Below are 26664 nucleotides of genomic sequence, written 5' to 3'. Positions count from 1 at the left end.
ATTTCCATGCAGTCTGCATATCACAGTCAAGACCTTTTAAAGCTGTGCAAGCAGAAAAATTAAATATTTCTAATACGGATAGTTTTATATCAACTCTTAAATTGAGTGATGATGTGGTAGTGCATTGGTAGTACATGTGTGTGCAATTATTAAACACAGGCGAATCAAATAAAATTTGTGAGCGTGTTCCAAAAACCAGAATCAGCCTTGGAAGTCCTAGCCCTTCGTTGTATGGAAAAGCCCATTCTGTCCCTGCTATAGCTCCTCTGTTCATGACTCCCACCTGAGAGCCCAGCAGCTCTGAGCTGAAAAAACCCCCATTTTCTACATCCAAGTCCCCGCTGCGGCCCGAGGATGGACGTGTTTAACGCTCGCACGTCAGTCCGAAAACCTCAGGGCTGGGGGAAGGAGTGAATTCTACAACTGGAAACGTTTGAGCGGGTCGCGTCCGCGGGCCCCCTCGAAAGCCTCCTCTGACGTCGGGGAACGGAAACATCTGGAGATCAATCGAGGAGGGAGCGCAGGAGAGTCTTCTCCGCGCGGCGGGCGCGAAGTCACCCGGGCGGGATCAGAGCGGTTTGCCCGACCGCTTCTGAGCTTCGCGGACCGTCGCGGAACAAAAAAAAGGGAGCAAGTGGAGGGCCTTCACCTCTGCCTCGAGCGAGATTCCCCACCCCGCCTGAGAGGAAAACATCTGCCCATCTGTCCTCCAGGCTCTCTTCCAACCGAATGCCAATGTCTTCGTAAAAAGTCCCGTGAGCTTCAATAAAGTTTTTCGTTTTGCTAGCAATGATGTATGAGGAAATAATTCTGACGGAGCGGAGCGCGAGGACGCGCAGAGGAATACCCGCGAAGCGTGCGGAACATCTATGGTTCGCCAACGCCAACAGCTGCCTCCCCTCTCGGCCCCACGAGAGTGAAGACAGATGAAGGGGATGGAGGAGGACAGGGGGCCAAACAGCCAGACCTCAAAGGCTCGATTAGCCACACTTGAAACCCAAGGAAATCAAAGTGAAATAAAAACAACCCATTCGGCAGGGAAGGATACGCGATGTTCCCCTGAAGAACACCCCAGTGCTTGAAAGAGAAAAGCCATCCTGTACAGCAGACAGACTGTTAGTAATGAGGGGTTTTTCCTGCATAGACAATTTTAAGGTGGTTGCCTTTCTGATGACCAATTCTAATCTTATTTCATCAGTTGTGTTCTAGAAGTTGTTGGGTCAATGTGAGAGGGCTAGACGAGCCAGTGAAGGCCGAACAACGGTCCACGCACGCGCCCACCCACCCACACAAAATGACCACCGTACCCTGTTTTTGAGCCAGGAAAAACCCTGGTAATAGCATTGGCCCAGGGACGGCCAATCAAAGCCAATGAAATACAGATTGTGTGATGAAGTTGGTCAATCAAAGTTCTTGACATATAGGCTACAGTGTGTGCTGAAATTGAGTGGGCCCACTTCATCACACTTTTTCCACTTTCCAACACCATTCATCAATAATGATATGCACTTGAGAAATGGTCATTTGCCAGTTGTGCAAAGTGTCATGTAATCTAAAAGTTTAAAAAAATTGTTTTTTTTAACATAGAAACAAGGAGATGTTGTAAAACAAAGCAGTACTAGCGTCTTTGGCTGACGCGTGAAGCGAAGCAGCAACTGTAAGTTAAAAGCGGTTAAAGTTCAAGTTAATGTATTGTTTTACAGGAAATGAGGAAAGTAAGAAAGAAAAGAGCATTGTTCCCAGTGTTGAATTGCTTCATGTCAAAAGAAACTGTTCCTTTGGTAATATGTGAAAACTTAGGCCAGAGCTTTATCCTTAGCAAAATTCCACTTTATTATTTCTGGGGTTTTTTATTTCTTTCTTCTTTTTTTGGGTGTTTGGTTCCACTTATGGTCATTTTGGAAATTAAAACCAAACAGTTTGTCCTTAAGTCCACTCCATGCTATCTTGTGACAAAGCACAGTCGATTTAGCGGGTCAACCATCAAGGACTCACTTGAAGAGATTCAGCCAGACATGACCAACAGTGGTCTGAAGCCAAATGCCAGGGCTGGCTCATTAGAAAAAAACTGATAAAACCCCAGAGTAAACTGATTCACTGCCAGAACTTTAAAAACTCCCCAAGCATTCACAATCCTCCATGCCAGCTGTAAATTCAAGCCTTCTAAAAACTCATAACCTTCCTACATGTTGGGGCATTCTCACATTTCAATAAATGTAACACACTGAAACTTAAACAAAGCACCAGTTTTCAGAGCTAAACCTTTTTTACAAGCTCATGAAATTTTGTTGCTTTTGGACTTAACTGGCACAAGAATCTGAGAAGGGGATGCTCCAGGAACTGGGCTGACCATGTGTGACCACCCTTCCTGTTGGGGTTGCTGGAGCTTACCATCCCCTTTGTGTCAATGGTCAGGCAGGGGACAGGATTGTGGGACAGTAGGGAGATACATACAGTCCTGCCATGGCCCAATGTCCAGTCCAAGCCTGCTGCAACAGAGACCTCCTCCCTAAGCATCCCACACACACACACACATGCACATACACACACACAGACACACACAGACACACACGCACGCACACACACAGACACATACACACGCGCACAAACGCACGCACAGACACACACACTCACTCACACACAGACACGCACATACACACACACAGACACATGCACTCGCACACACACACGCACGCACAGACACACACACTCATTCACACACAGACACACAAAGACACACACACACACGCATACACACGCACACACACACACAGGCCGGCAGTCACACCGCCTTTGGCAAAGGAGGACCCAAGGGGTCACAGCAGCTGTATAAGGAGGCGGTATGTATAAGGAACCACAGCCTGGAGGGGGCGGGTGGTGGTGAGTTCACTTGCTCAAGAAACCCAAGAGAAAAATTTAGACCACTATCCAGTTTTATATTTCACTAAAGGAGAAATGGAAGACCACTGCTTTTTTTTAAAAAAAACAAGACAAATAAATTGAAATAGACATTGTTCTGGTTTTCAAAGCTCTTTTTTCAAAGTCTGTTTCTGGATGACAAAGTGAGTGAGTGAGTGACTTGTCCGTTCTAACACCACAAATCACTGGCGTTTACAAGTAGTGTGCAGGTTTCACAGAGCGGGAAATTATGCTTGGCTCTCGAAGGGCGACCAAATCACCGCAGACAAAGATGCCTTCAGCACAGGGACACAAAGTGACAGCCCTCTCGGGCTGGGCAGAGTGGAGTGTGGGAACAGGAAGAAGGTCACTCAGCTGGCTGGGGCCTGTGCAATGTTTGTGCCCAGAGGTAATAAAACAAAACAAACACTTCCAACAATGCACCATGGAACGACCAATAATTACTTTTTGTCATGCTGGGGGGTTTCTGTGGACTACAAACCGAGCGCATGCTGTAATGATCATGCTATGTTCTCAGCTGTCGGTTAGCATTACAGCACATTTACATCTTGTGCGATTAGCAGGGCAATGTGGCAACGCTGGCCTTACTTTCACTCTCCCATGAAAACAAGCTGTGCTGTAGCCAACTGCAGAACAGGTTTCCAAACAGAACTTAGCATTGGACAAACACAACCTGAGTCTGAGCTTACCTTCAACCGCAGAGGCTGGTAAATAGTTCAGATGTCAAAAGCAAATGTAGATAGCGTATCACAGGAATCAGAATTTCCTTATGCAAAGACAGCGATCCTCTACAAAGCCAAAAATCATTTCCAACTTGACGTCTGGGACGGTGCGCGACATCACTGGAGACAGGGTTCACTGAATGTGCACCAACCAGCTGGCCCAGATAGATATCTCCCCACATACCTGCCAAAGGTAAGCCCCGCCCCTTCCCAACCACCTGGCGCCGACTGACTTGTGTGCAAACAGCTGGAGGCCGAGTGAAGTGAACTGAAGTGTGCCACAACTGGTCCGGCAGGTTGTCAGTGCACCGCGTCAGTGAGAGACAGCCCTCTGACTGCACGCCCTGATTTCAAAAGGTTCGGCAAGTAAGGTTACGTCAACTTGGGTGTGCGTGCCTGTGTGATGTGGCTGTGTGTATACGTGCATGAATGTGCGCTAGGGGCGGGCAATATAGCCTAAAATTCATATCACAATATTTTACGCTGTCATAGCGAAGAAACGATGCGATACCACAATGAAGATTTTTTTTTAAGAATTTTGGATCATACCTTGAATTATATAAATAAAAAAATTACTCAATAATATTTTTATAGAACTTCTTTTTTAAACTGCTGCTCCAAATTTAAAATGAAATCAGACAAAATATATTAAGTCATATAAAGCATAAAATCTTTTCTGGTAAATTAGAGTATTTCAGTGTTGTCTTCTTTCAACTTATTCAATTAAAATTTGTTTCAGTTCAAATAACTTAAAATTATGTTGTTACAAAACAGAAACTACAACGTGGCCAAATGGTGTAATTTTCATTAATCTAATTGATATCTATTAGCTTGTGAAGTTCGACCTTTTAGGTGTTAGGCTATATTTTGCTGTGGATAGCTGCCTGGATGCTGTGCCTCAAATGGTTTGTTATTTGGTACAAAGGATTAAATACACTGTTTTGAATTCCTAAATGTCATTAATAACTAGCTTTCTAGGTGTATCTGTAACTACATTTGATGACGTTAGCTAGCCAGCTAGATAGCACTCGTTGGAACATTTTCTGCTCACCTGTCAAGCTAACAATGACAATGCCAAACAAAACACATTCTCAGGCTTCAGTTTTACACCGGTCAAGTACAACAACTTAATTTTTTAACAAAACTTTTTGCCACAATATCTACGACATGGGAAAATCCATGCGTCAGACCAGTATTCATGTTAATAATGGTATACCGCCCACCCCTAGTGAGCGCATGCATGTGTTACGTGTACAATTGTAAATCAAGCACAGGAGGGCTTAATTAGAAGCCCAGATATCTGACACATTCAGGTGTCCCTCAGCTTTTCTGCATTAGTATTTCCCCTCTACACACAAGCTAGAAATGAAAGCATTATTCCCGAGAGCCATCATGACTCAACACGTCCGATCTCTGCCTTTTCATTTCCCGGGAGATTAAAAGAGAAAATGTCTGAGCAGGCAAAAGTGAATTTCACAATCTGTAAAGGAGACGCTTATTCCTGTAACCGAGATTGTTTTCTTCCTGTACTCCCTCTCCTGAGACTTTCTGAGGTATTTGTTTATGGTTTCATGTTTGTTTTTGCCCAGAATTGAAAGTACTCTCATTTGTGTCTGAGAGTCTGTACCATAAAATACATCTTGACAGAAAGTTTGAATGCCAAAATATGAACACTTTTTTTATCCAAGTTTTACAGAGCTCACATTTACAGAAAAAAAGGATAAAATGTTTTCACTGCAGATCACGGACCCAGGGATTAAGATATCTGATGTTAACAATTCTAGTAACAAAATTTCTTGTATTTTTGGAGTCTAATGCAGGAGTCTGCACCAGATGACTTGTTCCAATGAAGAAATCTTCAAACCGGGACAAAGTGGGACAATGCTCTTGCCACCAGGGAAAGACCTTCCATTAAGACAACCTGCTGGCTGGCAAAGCCCTTTGTGAAAATAGCGGTAAAATTAAAACCTGTATAGCTGGTTGTCAGAGATTAAATCAACTGTAAATCCGTAGCCTTCCACAGCTAGATGTAGTTTTGTCACCTGAAGACAAAGGGGGTGACGCATAAAAGTAACCGTCAATGTCAATGTTTCCACGGCGAAGGCTGACATCATCCGGTTAAGAGTGTCATCATTCATAAGCATTGGTTACCTTGGCATTGTTAACGTTACTCCTCATGCCGCACAAGTATTATCCCCGTATTACAATGTAAGAATTCATAAAATGAATTCATAAAATGGAAATGCTAAAGTAAAACCACCTGCATCTCTCCCCTAAGGCAGGCAGGATATTACGCCTACCCGATGAATCATGCTGAAAGGACTGCTACTTTGAATAGCGATCCCTATATTTGCAGTGTAATTGTGAATCATGACGTGGACTGAGCCATCATGATAGTGACACATATGGAAAACTATTTAAATACAGACTCTGCTGAATGTCAGATTAAAGATGACAGTTCATAGAAGTAGAGTATGTATGAAAGTTGGATGGCCAACATGGTTCTGTTACAGAACAGAGAAAACCAACTACATTTTACTCAGGAACTGTGCAAATACACATGACATAATTAAAATTAGAGCTAATAAAAAACCTATAAATAAGTGATAAAGAACCAAATTTAATATGCAGGTTTATCCCATTGATATTTTACAGGTCTTCCACCATGCCTTTTCCCATAATGCCACAGCTAAAGTGCCTCATTTAAAGGAGACCACTGTACAGAAAGGTGATAGCTGCCTTAGATACAATCAAGGCTCAAATCCAGGGAGCTATTTGTAGGGCCACTGATGACTGCACAAACTCACCTGTTAATGGAGGACGCCGCTTTAGTGGAGGCCACCTCGCTGCCGTTGGAGACCTTTTTCGCGATGGGCTCTCGCGTGCGTGCTTTTTCGGTGTCCCGGCAGGCCCCGCCCCCTTCTCCCACATCCCGAACCGTCCCCGGGGCGCTCTCCTCCGTCCGCCTGCTCGCCCGGTCGCCGGCGCCCGCCGGCAGCCTTTCTTTTCCAGGCAGGCCGCCTTCAGGCTTGTCAGCTTTTGACGTCTCATCAGGCCCCTTGGCAACAGTATCCGAGGCCTCTTTCCTGTCTCTCTTCAGGTATTTGGAAGTGACCTCCTCTGCAGTGCCGTAGCGTTCCGCCAGCTCCCTCCTCCTCTCTGCCTTGTATCGGGCGATCCGCTCTGCTTTGGACTCAAGGGCCGGGCTATCCATGGTGTCCTTGGCATCCAAGCTTTTTGATTTATTTATGACTTTTTTTCGAAGTCTCCTCTCTTCTCACTCCCTGTCTCTCACCTGGTGGCACTCGGGTCTTCCAGCAGCTTCACAGCATTTAACAAAATGGCCTCCTCTCACCCCAGCACACAACCTCAGCACCTGGCAACCAGGGCCCTTCTCAGGAAGAGCTGTTCTTTAAATGTTTTGTTCCAGCCACAGCGCCAGGTCCACTGCCTCTCCGCTGATGGATGGCTCACTCCATATAAAGGAACGCGCTGCTGGAACAAACAGAGAGAAGGTTACTGCAGGGCTGCATGCTGGAACACATTGCGGAGCCAGCTACATCTGCCGCGCGGCACAGTGCACACGACAGCCTTCTCATGAAACTCACTTCCCATCAATCATCGCGCTTTCCCCCACACAGATTCCACCGAACTGCCCTGATATTACGCTTATCACCATTGAACTGACCTCATTGCTAATCGCAAACACACGCGCACACATACACACACACTCGTGCGCACTTGCACATGGATACACACATACACACTCACTCACGTGCATACACACACATACACATACACACACACACAGACACACTCGTGCACACTCACACACGGATACACACATACATACTCACTCACATGCATACTCACACACACGCACGCATGCGCACATGCACATGCACACACACAGACAGACAGACACACACTTGTGCGCACTCACATGTGGATAAACACATACACACTCACTCACATGCATACTCTCTCGCACACACACACACATGCACACACACACACACACACACACACAGAAGAACAGCTCAAGTACAGCCTTCAGACTCCAAACAATTCTTTCTCAGTGATTGAGAACATTCCAGATATAGGAAAAGAGAGGGCAAAGTGCAGGGACTGATATCGAATGTCCAGGTTCTTATGAAACACAGCGGGGGTTAAATAATGGCTCTTGCAAGAGCGATGCACATGACATTGCTGTCCACACCGAGTCGTCAGTCACGCGTAAACCCAAAACCTGCACCCCACACCCTCCCCGTTGAGAGAGAGAGAAACACAGTCCGTCCGGCCAAGAAGTCCCCACCCGTCCCAGCTGGCGAACACATGCGTGCACCCCCGCACTCATTACCACTGCTGCCACTTATCACCACCACAACACATCCAACGGGGAGGTCGCAAACACAGCTGGGGCACTCCTGGTGAAGCCGGTTCGCTCAGCGCGCGTAACCCCAGTGGAGCACTTATGCTCAGACAGCAGCATTAATCGCAGGAGTTTCACCCCACGAAGGCCGCTGGGAGAGTTATGGTATGAGCGCAGGAGGCCTCCACCACAGGAACGGACACCAGCCCGAATTCCGGCTGCGAGGAGGGCAGGTTGACGTGGCCCGTCTGCTAGTGAATGACCGATAACTCCGAATGAGTGGTAGAGGGGAACAAAGGCCTTCAGCAATGAGGAAGCATTCCGAACAGACACTCAGTACCGCTACCAACCACATCCGGTTAAACCAACCCACAATCAACCGGGTCACTAATGAGCCATCAGATTGTCCATCTTCCTTCCTCCAGAACAGGGTGAGGGTCCTGTCACACCACGGTGAATCTTTGCACACTCGTTCGGTTTGTCTCGAGCCAACAGGCCGTCGCATCGTTCCTCCAAAACCAAAATAAAGAGGGGTAAGCTCAAAGGATCACAGGGTGGATTTTCAAAAATGAAAAATTCAAAGATGAACACTTTCCCAAAATTGGTTGTGAAATGTTCAAAATGCCACCGAGCGCAGGCTGGAAGGAGACAAAGAAGGCTGAGAAACTCTCTACAGACTTTCCGAAGGAAGCCTGCACAGTTCTACGCTGTTCCTCCCTCGGGCCATTCGATGCACCTTTAAAAGGAAGTCAAACTAAAACTGGATATTTAATGGCAAATGATTGCTTTGCTTGGAACCTGTTTGGAACAGTTATGAGTCATGTCCCAGGGGGTTCGAGTATGAGAGAACTGTAAACTTCATTCCAAGCACACAGCCTGGGTTCTGAGGTCAATGTTGAACTTTTAAAGCAGTCCAAATAAAGGTAGAGATTGCACCGCAGGAACTGAAACAGCCTGGCAGTGCACGAGGCATGTGCTATACGTGTGTTCATCCAGGAATTTTAAAAAACAAACCAGGCCAGACTGACCAATCTCTGGGGTCGCAGTGTAGCACAATGGTTAGGGAACTCGGCTCGTAACCCCGAGGTTAAAGGTTCGATTCCCAGGTGGGGCACTGTCATTCTACCCTTGAGCAATGTACTTAACCAGCATTGCGGCAGTAAAATATACAGCTGTATAAATACACTGTACGTAAAGAATGTAAGCTGTTTAAGTTGCTCTGTGCAACGGCGTCTGCTTAACGCCTCAAATGCAATGCAGAACGTATCTACTGTGCCTCTACCAAGTCGTGCATTCTGCAGCCTGCTTCAGTGAACTCTAACCCTACGTGCAACGGGTGGCGGCTGTTGGGAGCTGTGAGGGAGTCCGTCTCAGGCTGTTGCTCTGTGTTAAACTTCCTATACTGCCTGAAGGAAACCTACAAAAATGTGCACGTTACACATTGCATGCTATGCAAGTGCAGATATAGCCTTTGGCCCTTTCACTGCGAAGAGATTGCATAGTTCTAATTAGCACTGTAAACTAATGCCAATAAATGCATGTGTGCTAGCATACAAGGCTGTTCTCCGGTTTTGACCTTCACACGCAAACAGCCATCTACACCACCCCCAGAAAGCCATATCACTGATGCCCGACTTACTGAAAAGAAAGATAACAAAACAGGCCAGTTCCGTGTTCCCAGCACCTTCCTCGACCCAAATAACACATTCCAGCAGCAGCTTCACCCAAAGTGACTTTTTCCGGCCCCGTGACCCAAGCGGTCCTTTCCAGCGCCCCCCGCCCGCAGCGCGCCTCTTCGGAGATCGGACCACCAACGGCGGCGAGCGGGGCCAGCGGGGCCAGCGGGGCCAGCGGCCCCCACCGCACCGCGGGGGCCCCGCCTCCGCCGCGCTTATAAAAATAATTCCCTATTTATACAAGATAATGGGAGTCGGCACAGCCCAGGGAGGAGCACCGCGACCCGCGGCTTTGAAGGGGGGAAATATTACCTTGGTCCGTGTTTACGACATCACGTATCGCCCACATCTGTGTTATGATTTCTACCAAAAAAAAAATAACGCAGGCCTATCCGCTCTGCGGGCCTGCATTCCAAGCGAAACAAGCCGCTCTGCGCTTAGAGCCGCTTCGCCACGTTGCGAAACGCGCAGCCCGTGCGAGCACACATCACCCGGGGCTCGATTTAACGGTAAGCGTTTGTCATGTAACCGCAATCGCGTTGATGCGTATTGTTCCTCGGCGCCCCGGCGCCGCTCGGGGAAACGGCGAACAGGTCGGTCGGGTAGACTGCACCGCCGCCGGGCGCGGGAAAGCCCTTCGCCTCCCCAGCCGGCGCAGCTCAGAACGCTGTTAAGCGGGCGGCGCTTCTGACTCCAGCGTAACCCCCCCCCCCCCCCCGGTCGCGCACGCCGCGCAGATAAAGCTTATCTCCGCTGCGGTGGACTACGGCTTCCAGCTGCCAGGCACTGCCGTCCCCTCGCTCTTCCGTTTGCCTTCTGAGCTTCAAACTGTGAAATTTAGCCCTCTAACTTGCCATTTTGCGCATTTCACAGAATCAGTCCAATTAAAGTCTGAACGATACAGTTCCATTTTGAAAACACATAATTTAACAGATTTAAATAACATACGTTGTGTTTCAAGCATGCACGCTCTCGGTGGTTTGCATGTAATTCCATTTACTATGCGTTTTGGAACTCTAATTAGAACAAAATATTACGGACATGCAGATCAATTCGGGTACATAGCATGGTCGAGCATGGTTAGAATGGCTGGTTCACTCGGTTCAATTCGTGCGAACCGCGGACGCGGTTGAGCATCGCGTGGACCCGAGAGCGGGTCATACTCTGTCCATGACGGTGGGCTCTCTCGGTGAAGTCAGTCAGGATCAGACGGGCGAGGCCCAAAGTGCACGCTCAGGCGAGCAGAGAGACATGAATCTATCAAGCATGGCTGGTCTGAGAGTGCTGCTTCACACTAACTCTGCTCTTAGTGGTCCAACACTCTGACCAATCATACGGTCCAGGACATCTCCTTAAGGGTCACAGACACACACACACACACACACACACACAGAAACAGAAACAGACACAGACACACAGGCACAGACACAGACACACAGGCACAGACACAGACACAGACACACAGGCACAGACACAGACACAGACACAGACACACAGGCACAAACACAGATAAAGACACAGACACACACACACACAGACACACACACACAAACACAACCAAGAACACACATTGACACAAATACACAAACCACATTCATTCATAAACACCCAAATACCTATAGGCAGATATGAACGAACATGCACAATTACAAGCCTGCTTGGACAAGTAAATAAAAACTGCATGATATTCACTCCGTGCTTTCTGTGGCTGGTCTTTCTCCTCCAGGCATTCTGTTCCATCGTACTCAATACACGACTTTGGGTCGGCGTTAAAAGAAAGCTCTGACCGCATTTACGCCAAAGGAGATTTAACTGCAGGGTTTCACAAGAGCTCAAATCGTCCAATCACGGACAGGCATCTTTCACGACATAAAACAAGTCCATTTAACCTGTGAGCCCAGCAGCCAAGGGAGTGCAACTCCAACCTGGTCCAAATCGGGCCCCTGATGAGCCACCGACGACGTCGCCTTTAAATCAGCACCTGACGAGCGGGTCCGTGCCCGGTGACAGCTCGGCTTCACGAAACCCCCGCCGACGAATTGGGGTCACCTGGCCCGCGGCGCACTTTCACACGGCCCTAAAGCCCATTCGTTAACCTGTCGGAGCACAAAGCGGGCGTAATACGGGGGTCACACATGTCGAGAGAAAGCCTGAGGGAGAAGCCCAAAGTACAGATTCCGCAAAGTCTTCCCCTTCACATCCCCACAGCCTACCTCAGACCAGCAGCGTCTGATATTCTGAGCAACTTCCATCAAGAGAAGAAGAGAGAGAAGGGAGGAAACCTTCCAACGCTCCGAAAACCAAGTGCCAAAACCGGGTCTGAATGAGAGCAACAATGCAAACTGACTCCTGCTACTCTTTAATATCCCCCTGGCAGCTTAAACAGGCTCGCTGGCCACGAAGACCAGCGACCCGTGCTGAGAAGCGTAAATCGAGAGAGAGAGAGGGAGAGGGGGAGGGGGAGGGACAGCTGAAGAGGGAGCGCTAGCAATACAAGACACCTTTTCACGAAACAATGTTGTACCTTACATTTGGCGAAAGATGAAGACGGGGGGTGGAACGACAAAGAGAGAGAGAGAGAGAGACGCCCCCTATGTCCCAGCCAAACTCGAGAGAGAGTCCTGGGAGGCGGCGAGCTCGTCCGCCCGCGTACGGTTAGCGATTCCCCGGACAGTCACGTGACAGGCCTAGAGGAGACAGAGCTCGGCGTGGCTCGTCAGCTCGTAATCCCATAATGCTATCCGACACGTACATGTGCTAAGCGGCAGATTAAGCAGGAACAATTGCCCAGAAACCCGGGCGAGGACGCCAGGCGGCCGCGAACGGCACTTTCCGCGAGGGAACGGCAGCGCCGGGGAAGAAGGCCAGGAAATGTGTTTCCCTTTAAAAGGACATCCCCTCAGCTAATTCCTGTTTACGGCCCAAGTTCCCATCAGCGCCAGAATTAGCAGCTAATTACAAACACGGGGCTTTCTCTGAACACGCCACTCCCTACCTCTCCCTCCCCCCACGCCAGCCATTAAGGCATGCAGCCAGTTTAATAGAGCCCTTATACTAGCCCACTGAGCTGAACGCGGTGTAAATCAAAGGAACATTAGCGACTGGGCTCCTTTCTCCCACTCTCTTCAGTGTTCTTCAGCGAGGGTCAGTACACTGAGATTTTCAGACATGAGACCCCAGGGTGCCAGGGGGCCTCAATGCGTGGTTGCAGAAGGTTTGGGCGGGGCAGCTCTCCACTGCTCAAGCAAAAAGTAGGTTTGAGACAGATTACTGTCAGGCTATACACACCCACCCTCTCCCTCCCCCCCCCCAACCCAAACCCCTCAGGGCTAAACACTCCCCCCCACCACACTTCAGCCCCCGACACTCTGTCAGCAAGACCCGGCTCCGTTCACACCCCAGGCCCCTGACACACACCAGCACCGATCAAACGTTAGCGCAGGCTAACCAACACATACTGTACACGCTCCATGCTGATGCGATGGCTGCCACATGACAGCAGGAATTTGGTTATTAAACCCATTCATTATCAGTGAGGGCTTTCACCTTCAGAAACAGAACTCAATATGGAATGATGAATACATAAAGAAATTATGAAACATTCTATCTACAAGCTACTTTTTTATTTTTCATTGTTTACTTTTTCACAATCTGAGTTATTACTGCTGAAACAAGCCAGCACTCCATCCATAAATGACAGCAAAAACACTAGGGCAACAGGGAACTATTCAAAGGTGTGTCACACAGACCTGATAAGTAACAGTATGAAATGAAAGCAGTCAAAGTACAGCTAGTACCTGATTTACAGCTCTATAGCTCTGGGGCTCAATTTTGGAGTAAATAATGTGGGGAAACAGTGATCAACTAAAAAAATAAATCTTTATGTTTAAGTGCTAATGGAGGTTTGCCACTGCTCGTAGAGAAAGGCTGAAAGTCCACTGTGACGTGCAGGAGTCCATGGAACCGTAGGGCAAACCAAACACCCTCAGAGTGAAAGTGAAATCCGTTTGCTGCTTACTGCTAGTCTATCTCCCTGCCTGGCTCTCTGGGTCACTTGGAATAATTAAACTCATGGAGGAAGGAAAATGAGGGCACGCACACACAGGCACGCACACATCTTTACCGACCCTTGGTCAAAAACATTCAAAACAGGGCGGGGCAAAGGGAGCCTTTATCAACTGGCCGGATCGAGAGTCCCCCCTCCTCACGCACTAGCTGGGTGCAGCGCTACCGCAGAGCTGGAAATCGCTACTGGAGAAACACACGGTGGAGTCATTACCGTTTTAATGTGACCGAGGCTGGGCGTGATTTTCTGTCATTACGGCAATCTTATCATCGAGAGCAGAGAAGCGATTCCAATCTGTGACTCTCTGCCAGAGAAATCCACAGATCTTATGAAACTCTCCCGGGTGTGCCCGGGCAAGCTTTGACGAAGAAATACTGTCCCCCAGCCATACTTACGGGGAAAATAAACTAATAGATATAGTAGTGATTTATAGGTGAGCAGCATTTCTAGGTACACACAGATATATCTACACTCAAAATAGCACAGCAGTGTGGGTCTGCCTTTTGTCAGGATTAAGGCCGATGAGACCATTACGCCTGATCACATTTCTGATTCCAGTTAACCAGACACCGAACAGGACCACTCGAGGACAATAAAAGGACAACTTCAAAGGCTAAGTGGAAAGTATGTTAAGTGGAGTGGAATAGCTTTCTCAGCACATGACGGTCACAGGGGGTTCTGGAGCCACCTAGAAGGTAAGAATTCAAATAGGGGGCAGAGAACCTGGACAGGGTAAAATACATTGCAACTGCAAAGCAAAAAGCAACAGCAATACATATAAGATCAAAAATACAGCACTCCTTCTTGACAAAGCTTCAAGAATTTTTTTCTAATCTGTCAACACAACACACTGAAGTGAACAACATTCACAAATACAAGAACAGTAAGGTGACCAATGAAAACAGTGTTATTTGTCAGGTGTAGCTGTAAACAGGCCAGCACAGGGTAAGCAATCAAAAGTTACAGTCTGACTACTTAAAGTCCCTTCAAACAGAAACAAAGGTGCTTATCTGTTGGATCTACTGAAGCTCAGGTGTTCAGGCCTCAACTCGGAAGGTAGAAAGTGACCAAATCTGATAAAACAGAGAAACGGGTGGATGTGTATCTTCACGTCCTGAACTTTACAGGACAGTAATACAGTCAGGGCCTCCATTTGCATAGTCGTTTGCTCCCCAGTCAGATCAGACTGTGCCAGCTCTTATGCAAAAAAAGTCCTGTTGGTGACGCATGTTCACGACGTGACATGGTCATCCAAAAAAAAAAAACAGCATCCATAAACCATAGAAATGCAAACAATCGAAAAGGCTGGCCACATCTAGAAATGGCAGCCTGTATATTGCAGCCAGTAAGGACTAGAATGCCTCGAATTGCACTGCAATAGATATGTTACTCCATATCCTGAGTTTCATAAGCTGACTGTAAACAATATGCAGGCCTGACAATTAAGTAATCAGGTAGGTGTAAAGGTTCAACATTAACCACAGCACACCGTGAACTGACTTGAATTTCTCCACTTTTTAAACTGAATAACATCCCCGCTTCCCCCCCGTCCCGCCCCGCCCCACCCAGCTTCTGAAGCCTTTACCTGCCAAACCCCAACAGACAGAGCAGCTACGATTCATCAAGCTGCCATATCCTCTCCGCCGCCTATAAATATTTACAGAATGAAAGATCCCACCAGAATGGCCATTACTGTCAGTGCGCAGGACGCAGGACGGAGAGAAGCTGGGGAATTTATTTTGTTACGGGTCAGGGGTCAACAATTACTCAAGACCTGCCTGTCCGCGAAAACTCCACACACGCTACCACAAAACCAGCGCGCTCGCCGGTGAGTAAGAGCGAAAAAATGCTCTGACCGTCGAACTGAGTTACCGTAAACACGACCGCAGAGCGGCACGTTCATATCGCCGGTGCCCGCGGACTTCATTACCGCGCTAGTACACAAGCAAACACGTCCCATGTGTTCCAGAACCCTTAAAGAGTAAAAGCCGGGCCTTTCACGGCTTCATTAACAGCTCAGACAGATTTGAAACATCCGGGGACCCAGAACGTAAACACAGCTGCCCCTGAGAAAAAAAACGCCGCTTTGCGCTAAAAATCATTTCACGTCGCGTCCAGGTGTCGCTTCAGAGGCGCTCTGCGGAGCAGGCAGGCGGTGGAATCCTGGGTAATTTACATGTCTCATCAGCGCTCACCGCAGTGGACTTACATGGAAGGCCCAAAATGAACTCTGGGATGGAGGGACGCGATGGTGACCGAGTTGCCGCAGGGGACGCAATCACGCTCTTCCTTTTTTATTTTTACTGTTCGAATGTTAAACTATGACCCTCGTTCCACAAATGGCTCCTTTTCATCTTTCAGAATATGACCTTAAGTTCTCCCATGTAGCCATTCAACTTAGCTCAGAAGTTGCCCTCAAGAGCTGGGGGTCATGTCCCTTTCCAGTCAAAAATATACATCTCCTTGCTTGTTACATAAGAGGGTAAAATCAAATGTTTACCCTTTCATACATATTTCTTTCTAAGAACTCAGCCAGAAAGAATTCATTTAAACTCTGAGTGGACAGTTTTGAATGAATTTCCTAGGCACAATGTATAGTGCAAGCTCATATGTTATAGGTACTGTAATGTAATGTAAGGTAGCATAAATGCTTATATATCTAATATACTGTTGCAGGATAAGCGGATTACAGAAATACATAGTATTCACAATAACAAGACCAGGTCCAAACCTAGTATATGGCTGGACCTAACACACGTCATCCGGCCGACCAATGGTGTAACTTCATCACTCACTCAGTCACTCATTCAGTCACTCAGTCACAGACATTCACATTTGTAGGGCTGGCCACGCTGTTGCGGTCCAGCCATAAATAATAATTCCCTACCCTCAGGACTTTCTCATATGTAAAAACAAAACTAGTAACAAAGTGGTTTTTGTTACAAACCGGAGCCAATATGGCTCAACATCTGTGGAAGGAACTGTTCTCTTCATTGCATGGTACAGGACTGGTCCGGCGTGAACCGGCTAGCTAGCTAGCTAAGTGACTACGCCCAACGATGCAGCTTCTTCAGAAGGTATCAAGCTACAGAAGATCTGCTTCATTGTTTCCTTTCAGTATGCAATTTGCATTCCATTGTTTTAATGAAATAATATTAGCTTTTCTACTGGTGGCTATGGAAAACATTTTGATGGTGGTCTCTGTTTAAGAAAGAATAAAGTTAATTTTCCAATTTGAAATTCTGCTACTCTGCTGCTATCTGTTAATCCGACTGTCAGATTTATAGGATTAGCCCTTTCCCTCCCACATTATGGGTGGTTCTAGCCACTTTATGGTGTATTTGATGGATCTAGAGGGGAGACTAGTAATAAAGTAATAAAGATCAGATTAAAATGACATCTGGTGAACATTATCAATAAAATGGGAAGCTGTGTGTAGAGTAGTTTTATAAAGTGGACTGGCTTAGCCATATTTTTAGTCTACACAGAGGGGATATTAAATTCATCTTGTCTGCAAACATTCATTCATAGCAGCCCATACTGTGGTCCTAAAACAGAAATAGATACAGTACAGTAGTATTGGGAAAGCCTATCAACTAACACTCATATGCCAGCCTCATGACTTTCAGGAGTATGTAACTTGTTCACTCGACCAGCAAATAGAAAAATTCATAGTGATTTTGCCTTGATGAGAGTAAAATACTGGAGTTTGATTGCATTTTGGAAATCCACGTTGACTGTGAGACAAAAAATGCAGAACCAGAGTGAAACGCAAGGGCTGTGGACTGACTCGATCACTCATGCCATCCAAGCAGCCTCATTAGCAAAAAAAAAAAACAGCCTAATGAACAGGTCAACCCCAGCACTACAATGAGTCATATAGAGAGTCAAACGATAATACTTCGAGGTTCTTGAAAACTCACATTTTCAAGAACCTCAAACAATGGTGTTTCGATCATCTCATTTCCAGTTCGGTTCCTTTTCATCAGCAAAATATGAGAACAAGGCCAAAACAGAGTTTGTTGTCTGCCGGAACTTGTTTCTGGAGCAATTTTCCTCAACCAGAAATGTTTGCCCAAGGCTACAGCTCAACAAGAAGGCATTTGTCTGCTGTTCCAACCCATTCCCTCGGCCTTCCCTCACCTTCAGCAATGCATATCAGGCGTCTATCAGCATTCTTCCCTTTTCTTGCTCAACTCTGAGCATTTTGCGGGTATTTGCGCGAGGGCGTGTTGTGGCAAACTCCACTGTTTTGCATCCTGCCAGTGAATTCTACCCATGAAATATGATCAGTCACACTGAGGTACAGCGGAGATGCTGCAAGGACGCCCTACACAGTGAACCAAACGGCAAAGATCGAGTGGACAATCAAACACGGTTATATCTTTGTTACGCCCCGGTCTAGGGTCAGGTTGTGACAGATAAAGGGTAAGGAAATGGGGGTGTGGAATGGGAAGGGAAAGCAAAAACAAAACTGCCGACCGACTAGTAGGCCTAACTCCAGTCCTATCTGCCTAACCACAAAATAACCCTCGGCTAGTCTTCGAAGGTTTACCGGGCTGGAAGTGGCGTGTAGCCTACCCCCAACGGAGATCAGCTCTCCGCCCAGGATCACCTTCAAAAACAATAAAGGAAAAATAACAAAACAAGACAACAAATAGTGTCTCGAGGGAAGGATACAATCCAGCTGGAACACTCTAAATAACCGAAGTCACTATACGGCGAGCAGAGGGGCAAACCAAAAGTCGAAGTCAGGGTGGGCGAACAGGGTCGAGCACGAGTGGTACACTGGGGCAAACCAATCAAAAGGGCTAAGCAATAATCAGAGTCGAATAGGACGAGGCAAGGGTCATACACAATATCCGATAAACAAACAAATCAAAATGGGATAACTAACCAAGAATCAGAAGTCAAACAGAAATATGGTCATACACTGGTCAAATAAGCAATTAATAATCCACAATCCGAACACTGGATTTCGCAGAGCTAATGTACCTCGACCAAACGAACGACGGTCTGGGGCAAACCGGAATTGAATCAAAGATAGTCAAGCAGAGAGCAAAGATGCACAACTATAAACACAAAAGCTATACGACAGAGGTCGTAACAATCTTACATCACTGTAATAAACGTCCTTTGACTTTGCAATTTTGAGAACTGCCCGATTTGTATGCAATCCTTTGCATGGAATGGTGGGAAGGTTTAATAAGTGTTCATGGTCGTTCTCTGGCTGCCGTTGCTTTCAGTATATAAGGTCCTGGCCACAATCTAGGTCTCTTCAACCACAAACATGAACTCTGTCTATGAAAACAGAACTTATTTTGATGCACCACTGGAAAACTTCCAGAACAATGTGTGTGGGTGAGGGTAGGGTCACAAATTTGTCTCCTTGAAGAATTCCAGTAATGTTTTAACTTCAAACTTGTGAAACTTTCCAATTTCGAAGTGTGAACCCCATGTGAGGAGAAGACTCTGCCTCCTTGTAAGGTAAAAAAAGAGAATGTCCCCATGTCCCTTTTTGAAAGGCTCTCATGGCATTTGCTGATCCATGAGACTCAGCCCAAACTGTTTGCACTGGATCCTGGAACATCTTAAAATCCTGCAGCCTTGCAACTGCCTGGACACACATTCTAACGTATCTCTACACAATGTACAAACATGCTGTACTGTATTTCGAGCTGCTCACATACTGTGCCTTTCTGCATTGCCTTGAATTACATTACATTACGCCACATCTGGCCCTAAAACAACTTCTCCATGTGGTAACATGACCGCCTGTCTCAATACAGAGCAGAGCAAACCAGCATTTGCAATATTGTTTTCACTGAGCAGAGAGGTTATAAATGTAAGTACGACACAACTGCAGCCTTGCACAATCGTGAAAAAATGGAGCTTTAGAAGGCCTACAGTACAGAAGTCAAAACAAATCAGATCCACTCTGCAAAATTTTTAAATTAAAAAATGTTTTGGCTTCACTTCTATTCAGGAATTAATTGGGTGAAAAAGCTTACTCATAGTTGTCCCATGAACGTTACTGCAGCCGACTAATCTGCATGCCCCAAAAAACTATTTAAAATTCTTCCCAATGCAAATAAGTCATGAAGAATATATGTTTTGAAATGCAATGCCATACTCCCTGTCTAATAATATTAAAGCCTTAGTCAACCCAATCTGGTACATATTATAGCTTGTATGAATGATTATAATGATTGCACTCTAATGAATGTCATTTCATTTTATTGCTTGTGAGGTTCTCAGTTCATTGTTGCACTGGAATTTCTTTAGTAAGCTCGGAACAAAATAGCCATAGACATTTGCCAGCACACACCACACACACTGTAGGCTACCATATCTCACATAACCTGTAGTGTAGTAAATTAAGCTATGGTTCATTTTCATTTCAGAATTTAAAAACCTAGGGAGCCCTAATGATCTTCCAACAGCCAATCCAAATACAACTATCTGTGGGAAAATGGATGCCCAATGTCAAAGGTGATGCCGGACGATGCAGATTTGTTGCAGAAGATTTTTTCTTTCTTTTTCTGAAGGCGTTCAGAGATGGACAACACTCGCAAGTTATCTCAGTCGCTCCCGGGCTGATCAGTGTTTATCCTGAGAAGGACTTGGATCCCGTTACACTCTCAAATGAAAGCCCTTTCCAAGTCAGCGCTGCAAACTTAAATGATTATGCTTCTGGGACGACTGCCAAACCTGAGAATAAATTCGCTAAATTAAAGAAAAACTGCTTGGCAAGGTTTTAATGATGTCTTGCGATACATGCTGTGCTGAGTTGCCTTTTACTCTGGGAGAATATCTTGGAACTCCTTCGGATTCTAAATTTGATAAGTTTAAAAAGCAGATAAGGGTCTAGGGTCAAAGCCTGAAGTGGACCCTCGGTCTGGTTTGAGTTGATAAGGCATGATAAGGCATGCATTATCAATATCCAAACAAATATTCAAGCATCCAAAAAGAGGAATTATATGCGTTTAGTAGTCTCATTAGCACAGGCATAAGTGCAGATCAAGACTTCTATAGAGTCCAATCCTAAACCAATCCCCTCTTCCCATAATTGTTGAGCATGATTAATATTTAATGTCTTACCCTTGTGTTATTTTCAATACAACCCATTACCCATATAAAATAAAATTATGTAAAAATTATATCTAATATCCCTTTGACAATATAAATTAATCACATTCAAGAAGTTATATTGATGAGGTTGTAAATTGAGACTAATTAATTGTCTACAGTTTGGACTGCCTTCACAAAAAGTAAGCTGGGTATTGCCAGCACGGCGTAACGGTTAGGGAACACAACTCTTCTGTGAGTTTCAATCTCAGGTGGGGCACCGCAGTTGTACCACTGAGACAGGTTGTTCTTACTCCAGTGCATGTCAATCTGCAAACTGACTAGGCCTATATGCAAAATCATAGAAGTGTAAAAACTACAGTTAACACACTAAAGTAGAGTACGTTTTAACGAGGTTTCACTTTCGATGTCGTGGGTCAAAAGCATCGACTATTTTGTCAATGAGTAGGCTACAACGGACAAATTTCTATTAAAGTGTTTCCGGACTAAGTTCTTGCAGCTAATCGCTAAAATCTTAGCGACAGTCCAGGAGGCTAACCCCAAACGACTGCTTGTAGGCTTTTTTGTTGCTTTTTGCCTTGCCATGTTGATCGGTGGCCAATATAAACAATGAGTAATGTCACAATTCAGCACATTGATCTTGAGTGCTCTTCAATGTGCATGCGCCTATAATTAAGATACCGAATAAACCGTAAAGGAAAAAAAGGAAATGCATGATGTTGCCATACATACAGTGGTTCCGCTCTGAACAACCTTTTCGATAGAAATAACCTTGTGTCCAAAGTGTATACATGAACTAGGCTAAATGATTTCTTCGTAGCCTACCTTATTTCATTGGGATTGTCACTGTAGCGTATGGAAAGCGATGCTGTATCCCTCTTTGTTCAAATAGTCGTGACTCAGTTATTATCAGTGGATATCAGCAAACTCCGTTGATGTTCCTCGAACTTTTAAAAAACGCGCATTTAAAAAAAAATTAAATTATATACGGGAAAGTGTCCACAAATCTGACAGAAAACGTTGAAGTGAAGCAGATGCTAGTCTTTGTTGTTTTAAGGAGGTCTGCGATATTTCATGTTCCAGCAGCTGTTGTGTTGTTAAGCGGAATTTCACTCGATTTGGAAATGCTACGCAAATTTTCTCTGAGGATGTGGTAGTACGACTGAATCATTCGTTGACACAACACAACCACACACGGTCCCAACTCTTCCAAAGAGCAGTCTAACTTTACAATCGCCGGGAACAATTGAGACTTGACTGCTAGCCCCGCCTAGACGTGCACACACTTACGCCCAGATCGACTTTGCACTATGTCAGGGATCAGGCGGACCGCGCCGAAACCGGAATGCTTGCCCTCGAACCAACTAGCTGTATACTGGTTTTCTGTCAAACTTCTCTTCAATTATTTTAAAGTTGCGTGCTGATATAGATTTTACACCTAGCTAGAGTTGCGCAATGTAGGCGAAATCTGTTGGCAAGGGTTAGGGTTCCACAATGGTGTGGGGCACATTTCACTGGCTTGTTTGGGATGACTCATACCTTTAGAAGGCAATTCAATGTCAGTCTTTATTTATTGGTCATCATTGTAACCCCCATGTTAAAGTATTTAATTCCTGCAGACTCATTGTCTTTCAAGATGACAATGCGTCCACCCAGAAGAGAAGTAGCCAGCCACCTCATGACTTAAAGAGCGTGATCCCGACAGTATCTATATATCCTGGCCTTCTCAGTCACCAGATCTGAATCCAGTCAAGCCAAGGGATATTGTGGACTGGCACATGAGACAACAATTTATTACTTCCAGCAACTAAGTTGATTGACTTTCCAATGGAAGAACAGTGGTGTAGCCTACTGCTGCACCATTCCAGGTACTCGTAGATATGCCACAGTGCAAACAGGCCATACTGGCCACACAACGGGCCTCCAACACCCTTTTAATGACTTTACATTAGTGTTTCTTTTTTTGGAGTAAAGGGATTTAAAATGTTACATCATTATCTAACTTGCTGCACAATTGCATCTGTACGGTACAGTATGCAGACAAAAAAACAACTTGAAGGCACCTAAGTTCTAATAGAGTAATCTCTGGTGTTCTCGACAGTTTCACAGACCCAGTATAATTAGAGGAAACAGATAGTAACAAGCAACCCATTTAACAAGATATCAATCAAGCTACTTCTAGATCATGTTGAGCCATTTTAAAACATAATATTAGGAATGTGATTATTTCTTAAGGCACAGATAATTGGCATGTTGCTTTGGTAAAATAAGTCTTTTTAATCTGTTTCCACTTATGCATCATAATTAAAACATTTGCACAAAGGCAGGTATGGGTTCATGATGCATGCCATATAAACATGCTATTTTTAAATTCACAAGACATTATCAACAGCTTTTCTACACAGAGGAACAGGTACTGAACATACCAGATGAATTTCAAAACCACACAAACAAATTAAACAGTGCTCACAATTCCTTATCTTTCAGTTCAAATTCAATTTGCAAACATGGTATTGCAATGGTATTGAATTGTATTACAGATATTTTACATTGGTATACTATGGGTCATGTATGGGAAAAGACAATCAAAATGTAAACATCTCTCACCATAGTCTTACACTATAGAGACTAATAATGCATGCCAACACAATGCATACTGTATCCACAGAACCATATAACATATACAGTATCCCATCATTATATAATTAACACAGTATTAAATCTGCTTTCAAATATGCTGGCATGAAAACACACAGCTCAAAAAAAAATCACGCACAGGAATCACAAACACGTAGACCAAGCAAACATTTTGTGCCACTTTGTTCGTATGCAGTGCCATTCACATAGCCCTTATATTATCAACTTGCTCTGATATTTCATTAAACACAGCAGATGTTTTGTCTTCGACATGCAACCTCCTGTTTATTACTAGCTGGCTTTATGAATTAGTGTGAAGCCCTGTTGGTCAAGCATGGATGCTCAAGCAGATACAGGCATACATGCACACACACAACTGCATTTTCAGAGTCACCAAACACAGACCATCAGACAGATAGGCATGCAACAGATCCCTGGTTTAATCAGATAAAAGTGAATAGAAGTGATTGATAGACTTCAGACTGGATTCCAGGTTTTTTTTAAGTGCTCGGAGTCATCTGCTCTTTACTACCATAATGCCTGTAAGTCCTTAATCAGAGATAAGGGTGAGTTATACAAGCATCAACATCAACTAGTATTTTCCCTACTGAGACACATCTAGCAAGTATATCATAAATGCGAGGGGACTGATCGAGGTAAATTAATTTAAAATATTTGCTCCCTACCAGTCTTCAAAAGAGACCTGGTATTTCAGAACAAAGTTCTGATCATAGTACGCACAGTGTAATTCTCTTACATAACTAGCTCATAAAAATTGAGAAACTCTTGTGATAAGTATACGCCTGGACAAACAAAACCACAGTCCAGCAAAGTAACTCTTAACATTTCCCTGTATGTCAGCAATGCAGTTAAAAGCAGCGCTAACCAAACACACATTCGCAAGGCTTTACTGTACGTGCGCTATACAGCTTTGCAACAGCACCACCCATTGTTCCTATCAGGGCATCGTGCGGAAAATTCAGCCAGCATGGACACACAAAGATGGACATCAATAACGTGTGATCGTTCGGGGAGCTCAGCATCCAAATAGAGTCAAAATATTTTGGAGTCAATATATTTAAGTTTTTTGTGCAGCACGATTTCAAGAGGTCGAAGATAAGCTTCATAAAAACATATAGCGGTGCCTCTCACTGGGCGACTACGCCTGGCCGCGCATGTGTGGCCGTGTGAACGGCCAAGTCTTCTTTGGCAAGAGGGAGAGCGGCAGGGCCGGTGTGCGCCGCCTAGCTAAGTGCACGGATGTCACACACAGAATGGACCGGCCGGGCGCTCAACGTGATGCCAAGCTGGGGCCTGCGGGCAGCCCAGAACACCACGCTCAGCGCCCGCTCACCACGCCAGGTCGCGCAAAGCAAGCTTCCGCTACCTATCTATCTATCAGGAAAATAATTACGCAATAACTGGTGCAAAGCAAAATATAAATTGAAACCAGCAAAAAAACAAGCAGCAAAGATTGACATATTTTCAGTAGGTTGTAATTTCTGTATGGATATAGTATATACTGTAAATAAAAAACAATCCAGACATTAAAATATCTGAGATCATTTTCTCAGACTGTACAAGTAGCCTGAAGCACAATTTCCCAAACCATGTTTTAATTTCTTTGTGGACCCAAACGCAATATTACTGACCCAGGACTTCTGTACAACATTGAGCATTATGTCATTTAACTCACTGAGGATTTGTTAAAACAAGAAGCAAACTTTCTGTGACAAACATCGCATACACATGGAAAAAATGTCCTCCTCTGTTTAGCAAATTTCAGTAAGGGTTTCCAAATCTTAACATACCAGTGGCCGCTGAGTGCTGGTGTGGAGAATAACCAGGCCATGCAGCAGCCTCCCCAACAACATATCTGCCAGGAAGCAGACAGGGGTATCTTTTCATCATTTCCTGTGCATGTGTTGTAAAAAAAAAAAGAGCTTTCATACACATGTAAACTGGTTGAAACATATGTAAACTTTGATTTGGAGGAAAATAAAGATGTTTAATAAATGTTTAAAAAGCACATATTGAGATTGTGTAGGATAGTGGCCAAACAGATGTGTCGGCTGTGATACCTACTTTAGAAAATCTTTAGACTTTCCCCTGAACATCAGGACATTGTCAACCTTACCTCTCCCTTTTGTCCCACAAGTCAGTCTTCCCACCCTCCTCATTTTTGGTCCTCTGTGTCTGCCATGATGTCACTCTTAGTTCTCTACCTAAATTTTCTACCATCCTTGAATCCTTGATCATTCTAACTGCTGTACCTCTCTCTTGCCAAGAGGCCTGCAAAAAGAAGGATCTCCCTGCTAAAAGAATAACGGCTGCTGGTATGTCATGGCCAACAATGGGAAGAGCCAGCTGGCCAGGCCAGTAAAACCTGACTCCAGGAGGAGGTGTGATTTTGGTAAGATATCCTGACATTGCCTGTCCCTCAAGTCGTAAATTGCAAAACATTTTTAGTATATAAAATGAAATACAGCAGTTCTAAACACTTATCTATATGCTATTCATCATGGGCATACAGTTAAAAAGGGCCGTTAAGGGAACATGTTCAGTGTAAAATTGTTTCTTGAGAGAAAACATAAAGAGTAGAATCATAAAGCATTCCGTTTATGACAGAGACTACAGAGGAAATAAGGAACGTCCATTTGGAACTCTTCAGCTGTAAAGAATGAATGGTTCCCTGCTCCTCATCATAAACATTAACCCAGTGATCTACACATTTCTGCAATTCCATCCAGATCTACCTTCAGTGAATCATCATAACGCAGGTGCAGTGGATAGCACCATTGCATCACTGCGAGAAGGTCCTTGGTTTGAATCCCAGCCAAGGCCTTTCTGTGTGGAGTTTGTATGTTCTCCACATGTTTGTGTGGGTTTCCTTCAGGTACTCCAGTTTCCTCACACTCTAAAGTAAGTCTAAATGAATTAAATAGGTATAAGTGTGTGTGAGTGAATGGTGTGTGCCTGCAATGGACAGGGTGTATTCCAGCTTCTTTCCCAATACATGCTGGGATAGCCTCTAGCACCTTCCGTGACCCTGACCAGGAATAAGCGGGTATAGATAATGGATGGATGGATATTGCAAATTTAGGGCAGACTGTATACATGAGAATAGTCGCAGTCCCGTAGTTGCAGTGGGAACAGAAACAGAAATTACAGAACAGAAATCTG

General features: G+C 45.1%; 1 protein-coding gene across 4 annotated transcripts in view; it reads right to left on the bottom strand.

Annotated features, from left to right (window-relative positions):
- svild (supervillin d) overlaps positions 1-22136 on the bottom strand; it is a 61873-nt gene extending 39737 nt beyond the window's left edge. Inside the window, exons 1-2 of one of the 4 annotated variants that reach the window (XM_035404542.1) lie at positions 21670-22136; positions 6449-7136 (exon numbers count right to left, since the gene is read on the bottom strand). In XM_035404542.1, the coding sequence (XP_035260433.1) occupies positions 6449-6855 (407 nt within the window). In that variant the 5' untranslated portion in view covers positions 6856-7136; positions 21670-22136. Of the gene's footprint in view, positions 1-3608; positions 3784-6448; positions 7137-21669 lie in introns of those variants that run through there. The other 3 variants (XM_035404541.1, XM_035404543.1, XM_035404544.1) reach the window with 3 other exon arrangements.
- Positions 22137-26664: the final 4528 nt, after the last annotated feature.

Source organism: Anguilla anguilla, chromosome 2 (genome assembly GCF_013347855.1).
Source record: "Anguilla anguilla isolate fAngAng1 chromosome 2, fAngAng1.pri, whole genome shotgun sequence".
NCBI lineage: Eukaryota > Metazoa > Chordata > Actinopteri > Anguilliformes > Anguillidae > Anguilla > Anguilla anguilla.
This window is presented reverse-complemented; position numbering and strand designations above follow the sequence as displayed.